The sequence below is a fragment of the Paramisgurnus dabryanus genome, chromosome 11, assembly GCF_030506205.2.
Source record: "Paramisgurnus dabryanus chromosome 11, PD_genome_1.1, whole genome shotgun sequence".
NCBI classification, from domain to species: Eukaryota; Metazoa; Chordata; class Actinopteri; order Cypriniformes; family Cobitidae; genus Paramisgurnus; species Paramisgurnus dabryanus.
In genome coordinates, this window is record NC_133347.1 from 34,588,488 (window position 1) to 34,603,462 (window position 14,975).

Sequence of the window (14,975 nt, forward strand, 5' to 3'; positions counted from 1 at the left end):
TCGTTCACTTATAATAATGTGTTTATGAGAATACTTGCCAAGACTTTGGTATTAGAAGATAATTTGTGTGCATATCTCCAGTCAAGTGCAGTTTTGAGTTTGTGTTCATGAGTGTGTTTGCAACAGCTCACTTTAGCATCTTTGTGGCTTAAATAGTATAAATCGCTTAAATATTAACATTTGCAAGGCTTATAAACACATACAAATAAAAAAAGTTTTAAATATTTAATTCTGATTTATGATTACTTGACTTATTATTATTTATGTAGATTTAGTTGCCTAAAATCTCATGACTATGACTAAAACTAATACAAAATGTGCTTTCAAAATTATTTTTCATATTGTACTCCTTCTGTTGTAAATATTTTTCATAATACTCCTTAACTTCTGTAACATTTGAAATAATACTTATTGTGAAAGGTGCTACACACAATATAGTTATTCAAGTACAGATTCCTCTATATTTCCCAGGCAAATCAGAGAAAAGGTTTTGGCTCCAAACATGAGAAAAGAACAATTGTTTAATTGATCTGAACAGTATATTTCAAATATGCTCAACAAATAATAAAAAAAAAACGCTTTAATTTACTACACACTGAGGTCATTGCTTGCTCCACAAGATACACAACAGGATCAATACCAGAAATGTACTGCTATTATAATTTTTTTTGCTTCGGTCTGGTGTCATTCATACACACACAGTGTATACATCTGTGCATATATGTATATTTTCTTGCTCAAGCCACAATATTTAAAATCTGCATGTGTATTGCATTTAACAAAATGCATAAGCTAGTTCATGCACAATTTTTCTGGGTTGCACAGACAGATAAAAATGGAGGAAAACAATTATATGCACTCGTATGAAAATACACATACAACAAATCTTATCACATGGCATTACAACACCTATAAAAACCATCTCTGACAGGTTGAAAACAAAAACATTAGGCATCTTATAACGTACACCAGCCTGCCTGTGTTAAAACCATAGAAAATTAAAATGTGTTCGTAAGGGGGTAAATACAAAAGTGTTGTTGTTTTTTTTTAAATGAGAGCACGCAAGAAAGATTGTTAAGCATTAATGCTAGAAAATCCTTAAATATCTGTCCATACATCAGTTATTGATTTACTGTCCCGTTTAAATATAATCAACAAACCTTATATTATAGATACGTTAGAAAACAGAAGAACACAAGTAAGAACTGTGGAGCACAATTGAACTATTAAATAATTCAAGCAATTTTTATGAAAAACAAGCCTGATATTGAGAAATGTCAATATTTGCATGACCACTTATGATTACAATCACACTGGTGTCTGCCAAAAACCTCTAAAACAATCTGTCCAAGACAAACTGCTATATACAATTGAATAAGGCATTAAAACAAACAAACTGAAATTGAAGTGCTAAAGATGATTAAAATGACACATACTGAAAATATGTCGTACTTTTCAGCCAAGAATGCTCTCATAACAGATATGCTTATTCTGGATATACAGTATCTTAGACCTTGATTTACAGCTGGTGATAATATTTTTAAAGGAAATGGAATAATGATGTTCAGAAATGGAATATTATTTTATATTCAGTTTGAAAACAAATACAATGTGGCTAATGATGGCCAACAGTTAACAGAAATGAATTACCTTTATGCTACATGCTGTAGCTGCATAAACCATAAACGATGACAAGGCAAACATCTGTAAGATCTGATGTCTTTCAAGTCAATATCCATACAAACAAACAGATGAATTTTAATACTTAAATATCACTCAAACATTACCTTAAAAAATGGGATATTGTTATTTGATTTGATGTTTAATACACAATAAATTGACCTAAAAACCGCTGATCTATTTGCAGCCGCTACATAAAAACCTTCATACTAAACAGCATCAAATTGCTGTGTTTTAGTTACATATGAAACATGTAATTTTGTGACAGTTATTTTTTTAATTAACCCATTAAAATAAAAGCAGATGTTGAGGTTAAGTGCAATGTTGTTTATGATTGTCATGAGTGCAGAGGTGATACAGTACAGAAAAATAACAACCTGTGACAATACACACCATCCCCACAAGCAGTGACAGACATAAGTCATATAATAAGGATACAAGTCATATCAAAAACGTGACCTTTTTTATAATTAATTTAAAATTTTATTCAATAAATTACAACTCGACTTAAGAATAGGCAGAATAAGGTCGAACATTTGATTGATTTTTCATGAGATTGACCTATAGAATTTTATGTATTTGAGTGAAACTCACAAAACGTTTACTTCCACACATTATAATTATCTTCATTTTTTTTATGTTAAACATAATTACTTTTTTTATTTGTGTCAAAAATGACCTGGTTCACATCTTGTGAGTTAAAAGATCATACAGTCCATTGCTGTAAATACTTAAGTTAATAAAAAACATCTTGGAGAGTTCTGAAGAATGGATAGCTCCTACTGGAATCATTTAATGAAGTGCTCAAGTTTTTTTTTTCTTAATAAAAGTAAAAAGGAAAGAGACCTACGTCTGTCCCCGGTAACACAAGAAGTCTATAGTAGCGCTCACATAAAAAGTGGCATTCGCTTTTGCAGCTCCTCTTGAGGTAGAGCTTGTTGGTCGGTCCAATACAACGTCAATCCGTCAATTTGTCAGGATCAGGGTATATTGGGAAAAGGGTTCAAATGAGATGTGTGGTCACACAGAGGGGCCTGTGATTTGGCTGTTGTAGTCTGCAGTCTCCATTTTGAGAATATATGGGATGATACTGTCGATCGGTACATTGCCGATAAGTCCAGTGAAGAAAAGTTCCTCTGTTATACTGGAGCTCATCAGTCGAAGTGCTGGTAAACGCAACAGTAGTCGTGCCAACCTACCGAATCAATCAACAATTCGTCAGGAGACATTAAATGAGCCTGTTAAAAAGTTTATCTGAACTGACTGTACTAATATGTTTTTATTCTAAAGCTGCTTTGTTACACTGCGAATTTGTGAAAAGTGCTACAGAAATGAATTTGAATTGAATTTAAGAGAGTAATAAAATATTATTCATCAGTGACCATTCATTTCAATCATTTCAACTTATCCCAGTGTGTAGGAACTAGAATGCAAATATTTATTTTACATGCATTACACAGCTTACAGTGACCATGTCTGTCATCTTTTCAAAAAGACCAAAAAATGTATACCTCCTACTATAACAGAAATTTTTACTTCACTAACAACTTTTCCTTAACTTGTAGCTCTTAATTGTTTATGTAGTGCCCTTGCCTCTTATAGTGGTGTAAGCAATAGTTGATGATGGGCCGTTGAATTATAAAAAAATAATGCACACCCAACAACGCAAGCGGGTGTGCATTATTTTCAAATAATTCAAAGGACCGGACTCAATTATTTCGCTTATACCCCGGTTACCACAGACATTGCTCTGGTGGTTATTTTAAGACATTTGACAGGTTAGGTGTGCGTTTACAGAAAAAGAATCAACACCTGTTGAACATTTCTCAACCAATCAGAATAAAGCATTCAACAGCCTCGTAGTATAAATGCCAATAACGCACCCCTGGTCAAAATTCATTTTACTGTTAATATTTAAGTGAGTAAAAGATGGCCTGATCTCTCCAGAAAGTATAAAGTTAATAATAAACAATTCACTTTAACACTTTAAGCAACATTAGGAAATGCAAATTCCAAAGCTACACAAATACTCCTAAAACCCAAATATGAGCTCCTCAACACATCTGCAACCCATAACCCGTTTGCTCATACTACAAACATCTTTGATCAAAAACACAAGAAAAAGACGCAACAGTTAAGGTGCAAGTCTAAGAAAGTAAAGAGCGACAAGACCTTAAAACAGACTTCATGATCACCACCTGACCGGTCACATTTATAATCTCCATATCTAAAGATCTCATATACAGGTATTTCTCCTGTCTGGTTTGTGCATATTCATACTTGACAACAGTGGTCCGGCCAGGACATTGTCATTTAAAAAGTGGAGTTGCAGCCCTCAACTGATGTTTATGTTGTCATGTTGTGCATTGGCCACCAGTTGTGTGATTGCAGTACCAGTTTTGGCCACAATCCTACATCCTGTTACTTAAAAGCAACACTATGTAGTTTTTCAACCTTTAAATAATGTCTCTAAAATTATTTCAGTGATAGAACAACTCTTAACTAGACAAATTCTACTGCTGCTGCAACCTGAGCAGCCTCCTAGCTGCTACAAGCACACTCTGAAAGTCGAGGTGGAGGGTAGAGCACACAGCCCCGCCCCTCCCCCTGCCTGCAAAAGAGTGTCTGATACCAGGCACTGTTGCACTTTTCAACCACATGGGGGAGCCGTAAGTCAACTTTACATGGAAACTACATAGTGTTGCTTTAACACTAACTTTAACTTATTATATTTTAACCCTGGAGAACCCATGGGTCAAATTTGGCCAATGTTAATTAATGCTAAGAGAAGGGTTCTTGGGTTCTCCAGGGTTAAAAACTGTGATGAGCATTTAGCTAGTGGGAAATTTCTTCAAATTTGTATATTCCAAAAATAATATAAACATAAAACTGAAGAACATTTATACCATGAAATATCCCTCATTCCATGAAATGGATTTTTGTTCATACCGCCCAGCAGACACTAGAGAGGTGAAGCTCTGTTCTACTGTCCACAAATATAACCTTTGTCTAAAAATCATCAAAAGAACACAGGGTTCAGTAGCTTAAATCTGAAATGTACACAAGCTGATGCATACAAAAAAACAAAACAGAACTTTCTGGCCTCAATGGGTAATAAAACACCTCTCGCATCTGTTACACATGAATCATTCCTGCTATGCTGCTATGCATTTGTGTTACAAACAAGCATTTCACTGGTAAAGAAATGAATGATGTCACACTTAAATACAAAGCAATCAAAAAAGATAGAAATGAAAAGAGGACATCATAAAAATGATCCTAAACACCTTAAAATCCTCAGTGCTCTACACTTCAAGAGAAACCTTAAAATCCCCTGACCAAAACATTTATACTTATTTTCAAACTTAAATCATGTAATCATGTAAATAACCTAGAAATCAAGAAGCAATCTCACATAAAGTATTAAAAAGCATATATTCTTTATGACTTTTGAAAATCATCATGTCTTCGCTTAGCTATACACAGTAACAGAAATTTTGAACAGGGGTTACCAAACATGCATATTCATATTTATTTTAAAGGCTCTCTAAGCGAATCTGCGAGACGTTAGTTATTGTTGACGTTTGAAACTGTTTTCAAACAGACGGAGTGTAGCTAACTCCTCCCCCTCCCCCTCCCTTCCGTGCTTTCATGAACGCGCCCAACCCCCACCCCCAAATCCTTCTTGTCGTTTATTGGCTGGAATACTTTGTTTTGTTTTGTGATGCTAGGTTTGGCCACTTGTTAATATTGCCGTTTGTGAAGCCTGGGCTGTCTACAGAGATCGCGTTTTTTTACAGTTTGATCAGCGGACAGGCAGCAAGCAGATAGTGAGGAGATGTTTCCGGTATGTAACAAAAAATGTTTTATGGTCTAAAACGCTTCAATTCGCTTAGAGCGCCTTTAAGAGCTATAGTTAACAGAAATATTTCCTGGGAAATGTTTTACATTTAAATTTTCAACAATTCGAAAACTTGAACTGTACAATAAAAAATGAGTTATATTGTACTTTTATATGCTGTTGGTCATTTTTGGAGCCTAACATCTAATCACTATGAACGGTTACTCTGAAATTACACAAATTACATCTGAGTTTAGACAGACATATGCCTAGTCTCCAGCACAAGTAAATAACGACAAACGTTTAATTACTCGTTCATTTTCATAATAATAATCCTGCAGTAAAGAACACACCTGTATGTGTCATCAGGGTAAGTCTTCTGGACATAATCATGGAGCTCCATCTGTGCTTTCTCCTGAAACTTCTCAATCTGACTACAGCTGTTTAAACCCGGATGATCTTGTGAAATTATGAAAACGGTTGTTAGAAAACCTAATCCACATGTATTACAAACGTATGAAACACTCAGGATTGCATGTGTTGGCATGTTCACCTGGACTGAAGAGGGCAATGGCTTTCAGGTAAGCATACTCATATCCATCGGTCTCCAGCTTTGCCATGCTGTTGCAGAACTCTTGTAGCTTCCATATGTGCTCCATGACCAGTTTAATACGCTCACTTGATAGCTTGTCTACTAGAAGAGTGTATCAGTTATTAATGAATTATGGGCTGCTGACAACACTGTGCAGTCATATCAAAACTTCTGAATTCATTTGATTTGATTACTAATCTGTTTATCTGTAATTAATCTTTAAGAAATAACTCTGTGCTGGTAAACCAACCTGTCTTAACATCAAAGCACAGTCTGATAACACGGACTATATAATGCGCTACACTATTTCATCACAGAGATGAGCATTAGTATGGCATATGGGGTGGTTTCCCGGACAGGGATTAGCTTAAGCCAAGACTTGGCCTTAGTTAAAGCAGGATGTTTAAGTCATTTTAAAAGCATAATTTATAAATAAACATTATTGGTGTGCATCTTAAGACACAACACTTGCACTGATATATTTTAAGATATGTCAGTGCAAGTTGTTTTCAATCAAGATAACACTAACATTTAAATTAGTCTGGGACTAGGCTTAAGCCCTGTCTGGGAAACCACCCCATAATGTTTATCTGGTGCGTACCGTCCTGTATGCTGGACTGTAGGTGATTGACGATGGCGGCGAGGATGGTAGACAGACTCATTATTTGAGCGCACTGCGCCAATCCCAGAGTGAACAGCTCATTCCAACACGCTCGTACCAGGGCTGTGTTACACTCCTGCCTACACAACACACAATACTCATAACACATTTATACAGAGCATATTTAACAACATGCACACTCAGTGGCTGTCAAGCACTGAAATCTCACCCGAGAGCAAGGAATGCTGGGATAGACCGCGCCCAGTGCATGGAGAGAAAAAGCAGGCGTGATGCAGACTCACAGATATAATGCACATTCAGGTACTCTGGCATTGGGCTTGGCATTGTCAACTACATAGAAAAAAATCAAACAATCATCAGAGAGCTCCAAGATCAAATTTAATTGATGCCAGTATGAGTATTCGTTTTGCTCTTTAGATTAAAAACAGTGAAAATAAAACAGATTATTCATAGTAATTATAACTCCATTAAATGTGAAAATGCTTAATTTTTACATGTTGCGAAGAAATCTTGCTGAGGCTTGCTTACGCCAACCCTCGAGATGTTACAGTAGCTGTGTTTACATGGACAAATATAATCCGTTTAAATGTTCAATCTGAATGAAAATGCTCCATGTAAACACCTCAATCAGAATAAAAAAGAGCCAAACTGATTCAAAATCTAGGGGTGATTTATACCTTTAAAATATTTTGTAAACACTTGATCGGATTGATAACTGAAACTGGGGCGCATGTGCAATCTTCTGCGGATGGTCTCTGTGTGAAGCCAAACACGCTTTTGAGCACACGTGAATGGTTGGTTTTTGCTGCTGCTTGATAATAAGCATGGCACAAAGCTCAGTGTGCTCGTCGTTTATTAATTATGACCTGAAATAGATGCACAGCGATTTTAAGAGGATGGTTTGTATGTGTATCTTGAAACAGCGTGAAGCTATATTTGTGAAATGTATAAATGTTAAATGATGAAATCTGATTTGAAGCTTGTGACATTAAAACATGCACATCAATCCGATCACATTATTAAAGGATTAGTTAATTTTCTTAAAAAAAAAATCTAGATAATTTACTCACCACCATGTCATCCACAATGTTGATGTCTTTTTTTGTTCAGTCGAGAAGAAATTATGTTTTTTGAGGAAAACATTCCAGGATTTTTCTCATTTTGTGGACCCCAACACGTAACAGTTTTAATGCAGTTTCAAATTGCAGTTTCAACGGCGTTTCAAAGGACTGTAAAGGATCCCAAACGAGGCATAAGGGTCTTATCTAGCGAAACGATTGTCATTTTTGACAAGAAAAAAAATTCACTTTTAAAACACAACTTCTCATCTATCTCCGGTCCTGTGACGCGCCAGCGCGATCTCATGCAATATGTCATCATGTCAAGAGGTCACGGATGACGTATGCGAAACTACACCCCAGTGTTTACAAGTGTGGAGAAAGAGGACCGTTTCGAAGTTGTTGTATGTGGAATTATACTAATTATACCACGGGTCTGTTGAATGCTGTATTCTGATTGGCTGAGAAATGTTCCGTGGGTATGCATTAATATCTGATAACCGACTTCCGGTTATGGCGCGCAGCTGGTAGGTCACGTTGTTTTGAGCTGACGCTAACACTCCTGAAATTTAACTCTACATTGCAACCAAGGCTTACCCTCAACTGGTTAAAACAACAAAAAAGTTTTCTGCAAATGATCATGCCTCCAAAAAACACAAAAACGGGACAACCGCCGAAACCTCAGCCTCAAGCGAGCTCCGACAACGCAGATCAAACCAACAAGCTAGCGGTTAACGACCAGAGCGATGCTAACGGGAGCGAGGCTACAAACTCGATACTTTCAGCAATCCAATCATTAAGAGATGACATGACCAAGCAATCCACTGATATGTTAGAAGCCATAAACGGGCTTAAGGCAGAGATGCTGTCACAATCTAAAAGAATCCGAGAAGCAGAGGAAAGGATCTCTCAAACGGAGGAAGACGTCACTACGCTCCGACAGAAAACCAACAAACTAGAACAAACGGTTGAGATGCTATCTAACAAGATTCAGGATTTGGAAGATCGAGGACGCCGTTCAAACCTAAGAATGGTGGGTCTACCGGAGAAAACTGAGGGCTCGGATGCGTGTGCTTTTCTGGAGGACTGGCTTCCCAAAGTTCTGACTGACTGTTTTACAGAAGCTCCGATAATTGAACGGGCACATCGGGTGGGCCAAACCAACCCAAATCGTCCTAATACTCCCAGAACAATAGTGATGAAGTTTCTGAATTACAAAGATCGTGAAAAGACACTGAGGGCTGCCAGGAAAATAAAGGAGATACGCTACGGAGTCCACCGGATTAGTCTGTTTCCAGACCTGTCAGCAGAGACTCGCCAACGTCAGCGATGCTTCGATGGAGTAAAAGCCCAGCTGAAATCCATGAATATTCGTTACGGTATGCTTTACCCAGCTCATTTAATAGTGACTCACGAAGATAAGCGACGCATCTTCAAGACCGTCATAGAAGCGGAGGAGTACATTCGGGCGCTAAAGTCTATCGCGTGAACTCCGTCAATCTCCATTTAAGTAACAAAAGGTAAACTTTGGGCATATACCACATTTTGCAACTGACATGAAGTCAGTGAAAACTGAACCTGAAAGCTCTGACATCATATGGCCACGATATGAATCTGGTATACAGACTGCATTTTATTTAATAAGGGTATTGCTTATGGGTAGCTCGCGCTGTTCTTAGCGTTTTCAATGTAATGTTAACCATTGTTCACATATTTACACTGTGTTGCTCCACCTTTAGTGGATCTATTGTTTTCCATAACCAAAGTTTAGAAGGGTGGGTTGTTAGTGCAGTTCGTTTGAGAAAAATGCACGGGTTTTTTTTCTTGTTTTTTGTGTTGTTGTTTTTTTTTTTTTTTTTTTTTCTTTCTACAAAACAAGTCAAGCAGTCAAATCTTTGGATGCAGAAATTCCTTATTTTACATAAATTACCATCCCTAAGTTAATATACTAGAGCTAAAAATAAGCAGTTGGAACGTAAGGGGACTGAATAAACTTGTTAAGTTAAAACAGGTATTAGGTAGGCTTAAACAAATGAAGGTTAATATACTCTTCTTGCAAGAAACGCATCTGTTAAAGGAGGATACGAGTCGAGTTTCCAAAAGATGGCCAGGACAGGTTTTTTCTGCCCCATATAGCTCACATGCTCGAGGGGTTATGATTCTTGTTCATAAATCGGTCCCTTTTCGGTTACACAAGCAGCATATTGATCCGCGAGGTAGATTTATAATTCTCAATGGTTCAATTGTGAATGTACAAGTAACCTTAATAAGTATATATGCTCCTAATGATGATGATTATTCTTTCCATCAAAATTTTTTTCATACATTATCAGCATATTCAGGACATTATATAATTGGAGGTGATTTTAATTGTGTTCTTGACATACAGCTTGATCGTTCCACGGGTTCCGACAGTACACATCAACAATCAAGGAAAGTAATAAAAAACTGTATAAAAGATTTAATCTTAACTGAGATATGGAGACATCTCAATCTCAATAAAAGAGAATATTCATGTATTTCAAACACCCATAAAACTTACTCTAGGATTGACTACTTCCTAGTTTCTACTACCCTGCTGTCCAAAATAGGAAAATGCTGGTATGATAGTATTCTATTGTCTGACCATGCCCCCATTTCATTTACTATACAGTTTTGTAATTTATACTCTACTCCATTTAGATTTAGATTCCAAACAAGCTGGCTCCAAAGCTCAAAATTTGTAGATTTTATAGGGGGGAAAATAGATGAATATTTTAATATTAATACAGACCAGACTAGTGCCTCAATAAGGTGGGAAGCCTTTAAGGCTTATATAAGAGGTGAAATAATGAGTTACACAAGGAGTAAGTCCAAAGAATACTATAAACAATTGGGAAATCTTGATCAACAAATCAAAGAAATAGAATTACAACTTTTTGTTAATGATAACCCTGAGGAAAAGAAAAAGCTTCTTTCGTTGAAAGCACAATACAATAAATTGACTAGTAGTAAAATAGCTACAAATTTGATGTGGTTAAAGCAGTCTTACTACGATCAAGGTGAGAAACCCGGGAAACTGTTGGCGTGGAGAATAAAAAAGATACAAGCAAATAGAGCTATAAACTCAATTTTGCTAGACAATGGACAATCTTTGATTGATCCAATAGAAATTAATGATGCCTTCAAATCATATTATGAAAATCTATATAATTCTGAATGTTTAGATACCCCAGTAGATCAAAATAATATTCTAGATGAACTTGACTTTCCCCAATTGACAGAAGATACCAAACCAGATCTGGAAAACAATTTAAGTATCGAAGAATTGACAGAAGTGGTACAAAGTATGAACAGTGGAAAAGCACCTGGGCCTGATGGCTTGCCACTAGAGATTTATAAAACATTTTCTAAAAAACTACTACCTCATCTTCTGGAAGTGTTTAATGAATCATATGCAACAGGAATACTGCCCCCATCTTTAAGGTCTGCATTAATCACTCTAGTGTTAAAACCGGGTAAATCTCCAACAGATAGGACATCTTATCGACCTATCTCACTGATGTCATGCGATACAAAAATACTATGCAAAGCTTTAGCAAAAAGGATTGAAATTCATGTACCCAAACTGATTCTGGAAGACCAAAATGGATTTGTTATAGGTAGACAGGGTTTTAATAATATACGTAGAGTTTTAAACATATTATATAAAAAACATAACAACAAAGACCATGCAATGCTATCCTTAGATGCGGAAAAAGCATTTGACAGGATCGAATGGGGTTACCTATTTGAAGCACTTAGAAGATTTGGAATAGGAACAGAATATTTAAAATGGCTCAAATTGCTTTACAATAAACCACTTGCCCAAGTTATAACAAACAATAATATCTCAAAATTGTTTGATTTGACTAGAGGTACGAGACAAGGATGCCCATTATCCCCTTTACTGTTTTTGTTTGCCATTGAACCCTTGGCTATGACTATTAGGAAAAATCCAGATATAAGGGGTATGAAGATCGGAGAGAGGGAACACCGTATATCCCTATTTGCAGATGACATAGTTTTATTTTTAACCAATTTGAAAAACTCCATCCCTGCCCTGATGAATATACTGGAGAAATTTGGAAAATTCTCTGGTTATAAAGTCAATAATAATAAAAGTATTCTGTTATTATTAAATGAACAGGAGAGGAAAGCCCCGGCATGTTATACACAATTTAACAACGCGACTGATGGCTTCACCTACTTGGGGATTAGAATAACACCTAATATAGATGATATAGTTCCCTCTAATTATGATCCGTTACTGCAGAGAGTCCTGGAATCTCTAGACAAATGGAACACAATGCCAATCTCCTTAGTGGGCCGTATAAGTATAATCAAAATGTCGGTTTTGCCAAAATATCTATATCTTTTTCAATCTATACCTCTTCCACTACCTGCTGATCTCCTCTCCACCCTTAGTAAAGCCCTTACAAGATTCATATGGAATAATAGGCGCCCTCGGCTACGTTTATCCCTTCTTTATCTACCGTATGATCGAGGAGGGCTTCAAATGCCAAACATAAAACTTTACTACTGGGCGGCACAACTTCGAACAGCTATGTTTTACTTTTCTACAACAGACCAACCAGCTTGGATCGATATTGAGAAAGATGACATACCACTTCCTATACAGTCATATATATACTCAGCTCCAATCAAAGCACTAAAAAAGTCCACTCTCAACCCCCTTCTCCGAAATACCATATCAGTTTGGTATGAGGCCCATTCATTTTTGGAGGAAACTGTATCGATCTCTCCCTTTTCCCCAATATGGGGCAATAATGACTTCAAACCTGGAAGAAACGATATGGGGTTTAAAAATTGGCAGTTGAAAGGAATATGTATGTTAAAAAACTTGTATGAAGGAGGTACACTAATGACCTTCCAACAGTTGGTTGCCAAATATATACTCCCCCAAACTCATTTCTTTAAATATCTTCAAATTAGGAGTTACATATACTCCAAAATAAAAGCATATTCAGAACCTCAACCTTCTACTTTAGAACGAATTACTCTGAATCATATAAATGATAGAGGAAAGATTTCTGTGCTTTACAAGACATTACTATCTGGATCAAAAGAGAGCTCCCAGGCATACCTTTCAGCATGGAAAAGAGATCTCCAGGTGGAGATCACTGTGGAGGAATGGGAACAATCTTGCCTGTTAGCTCAAACTCAGTCTATCAATACTAGATGCAGAATAATACAGTATAAATGGATGTTTAGGACATATATCACCCCTGTTAAATTGCATAGGATTAACCCTAACATACCAGACAATTGCATAAAATGTAATGATGAAACTGGTACATTGTTTCATTGCATGTGGCAATGTAAAGAGTTACAGGAATTCTGGAAGGAGGTTTTGGATGTGATTTCTGAAATGATTGGAGAGTATATTCCTATGGACCCTAAACTATGTTTACTGCATATTTATCCTGAAAATGTATCTGTTAGTGCAAGTATACAGAAGCTGGTAGATTTCAGTCTACTACAAGCCAAACGCGTAGTTGCACTCGAGTGGAAAAATATTCAGAGACCTACTCTCTCACACTGGACTAAAGAGATGATTTCTAATCTTGCTCTTGAAAAATTGACCTATGCAACTAGAGGTAAAGCAGAGGTGTTTAAAAAGATATGGTCCCCCTTTGTACAATTTGTGAATAGATAGACAAATTGAAATGTAAAGATTGCTTGCTCTTAAATATTTTTTTCATTCAACAACCGATATTTGTATATGAACATTTGTAATTATTCTTCGGGGTTTTGTATGTATGTAAGTATGTATACGCACAGTAGTTTTTGTTTGTGTTATTTTATTTACTATTTATATATATATATATATATATACTGTATATATATGTTTTCTTCAATTTCATTTTATTTATTTATTTACTTTTTGTCCTTTTATTTATTTTTATCGGACGGGGTGGAAAATGGTGTTCTGTAACTGTTTAAATTGTATATTCTGGAATGTTCTTTGGGGGGATTTACAACAAAATTTAATAAATACAAAGTTTAAAAAAAAAAAAAAAAATATCTGATAACCGCACACCTAACTTGTCAACTGTCTTAAAAATAGGCACCAGAGCAATGTTTGTGGTAACCGCGGCTTCGCGCCGTGCCCCATTGCACCTTGGGTGTGCATTCTTTTCTTATAATTCAATGGCCCGTCGTCAATTATTCCTTACTTAATGTCTTTGTGTCAGTTTATTGTTTAAAATGGTCCGCAAATGTGCGTTTCATATATGTAACACGTGACCTTTCTACGTCATTACGCAATTACTTGAGGTCGCGCTGGCACGTCACAGGACTGGAAGGCGGCGAGAAGTTGTGGTTTAAAAGTGCATATTTTTTATTTTTCTTGTCAAAAATGACAATCGTTTCCCTAGATAAGACCCTTATACCTCGTTTGGGATCATTTAGAGTCCTTTGAAACTTCTTTAAACTGCATTAAAACTGCTGCGTGTTGGTGTCCATTAAAGTCCATTAAAATGAGAAAATCCTGGAATGTTTTCCTCAAAAAAAATTATTTCTTCTCGACTGAACAAAGAAAGACATCAACATTTTGGATACCATTGTGGTGAGTAAATTATCTGGATTTTTTTTACTAATTCTTTAAGTGTAAATGCTATGATAGGATTTATCAATCAGAATGATTTCATTCCAATTGAGGGTAAAGGGGTCCATGTAAACATAGCTAGCTAGTGTTGTGGACAGTCTAAAGACCCCATCCTCAGGGATCTATGATATATCGATGATATCTGCTCTAAAAATAGGATCCAGGATAGTTTTAGCCTATAGGAGTTTGGGATTATATTAATATCTACTGTGTCAAAATCTAAGTCTGATCATTTAAAAAAAACAACCTATAAAAAAATAAATGGAACACAATGAAGACTTCTTGACCAAACATTTAATAAGTGATTTTAGCATGATTAAGTACATTTCTGTTACGCACCCTGAAGCTGACGTGTGTGTCTGTAAGCAGGGGTCCCTCAACTTCTATTAGAGGTGTAATGCGATCTCTGCTGATCACTTGTATTGTAGATCCACCGACCCCATCCACATCTGATAGACTCTGAGTCTCCATCACTTCACTGGGGTTCAGAGCCTTAGCCAACGTATCAAAGGCACTGCAGCACCACATACATC

At 36.3% G+C, this 14,975-nt stretch overlaps 1 protein-coding gene across 5 annotated transcripts in view; it reads right to left on the reverse strand.

Annotated features, from left to right (window-relative positions):
• Positions 1 to 560: 560 nt before the first annotated feature.
• The window catches only part of nr2c2 (nuclear receptor subfamily 2, group C, member 2), a 29,243-nt gene continuing 14,828 nt past the window's right edge, over positions 561 to 14,975 (reverse strand). For 3 of the 5 annotated variants that reach the window (XM_065271380.2, XM_065271377.2, XM_065271378.2), the window contains 6 exons: positions 14,782 to 14,956; positions 6,944 to 7,065; positions 6,715 to 6,854; positions 6,075 to 6,215; positions 5,875 to 5,980; positions 561 to 2,875 (listed from right to left, as the gene is read on the reverse strand). In XM_065271380.2, the coding sequence (XP_065127452.1) occupies positions 2,701 to 2,875; positions 5,875 to 5,980; positions 6,075 to 6,215; positions 6,715 to 6,854; positions 6,944 to 7,065; positions 14,782 to 14,956 (859 nt within the window). In that variant the 3' untranslated portion in view covers positions 561 to 2,700. Of the gene's footprint in view, positions 2,876 to 5,368; positions 5,748 to 5,874; positions 5,981 to 6,074; positions 6,216 to 6,714; positions 6,855 to 6,943; positions 7,066 to 14,781; positions 14,957 to 14,975 lie in introns of those variants that run through there. The other 2 variants (XM_065271379.2, XM_073816282.1) reach the window with 2 other exon arrangements.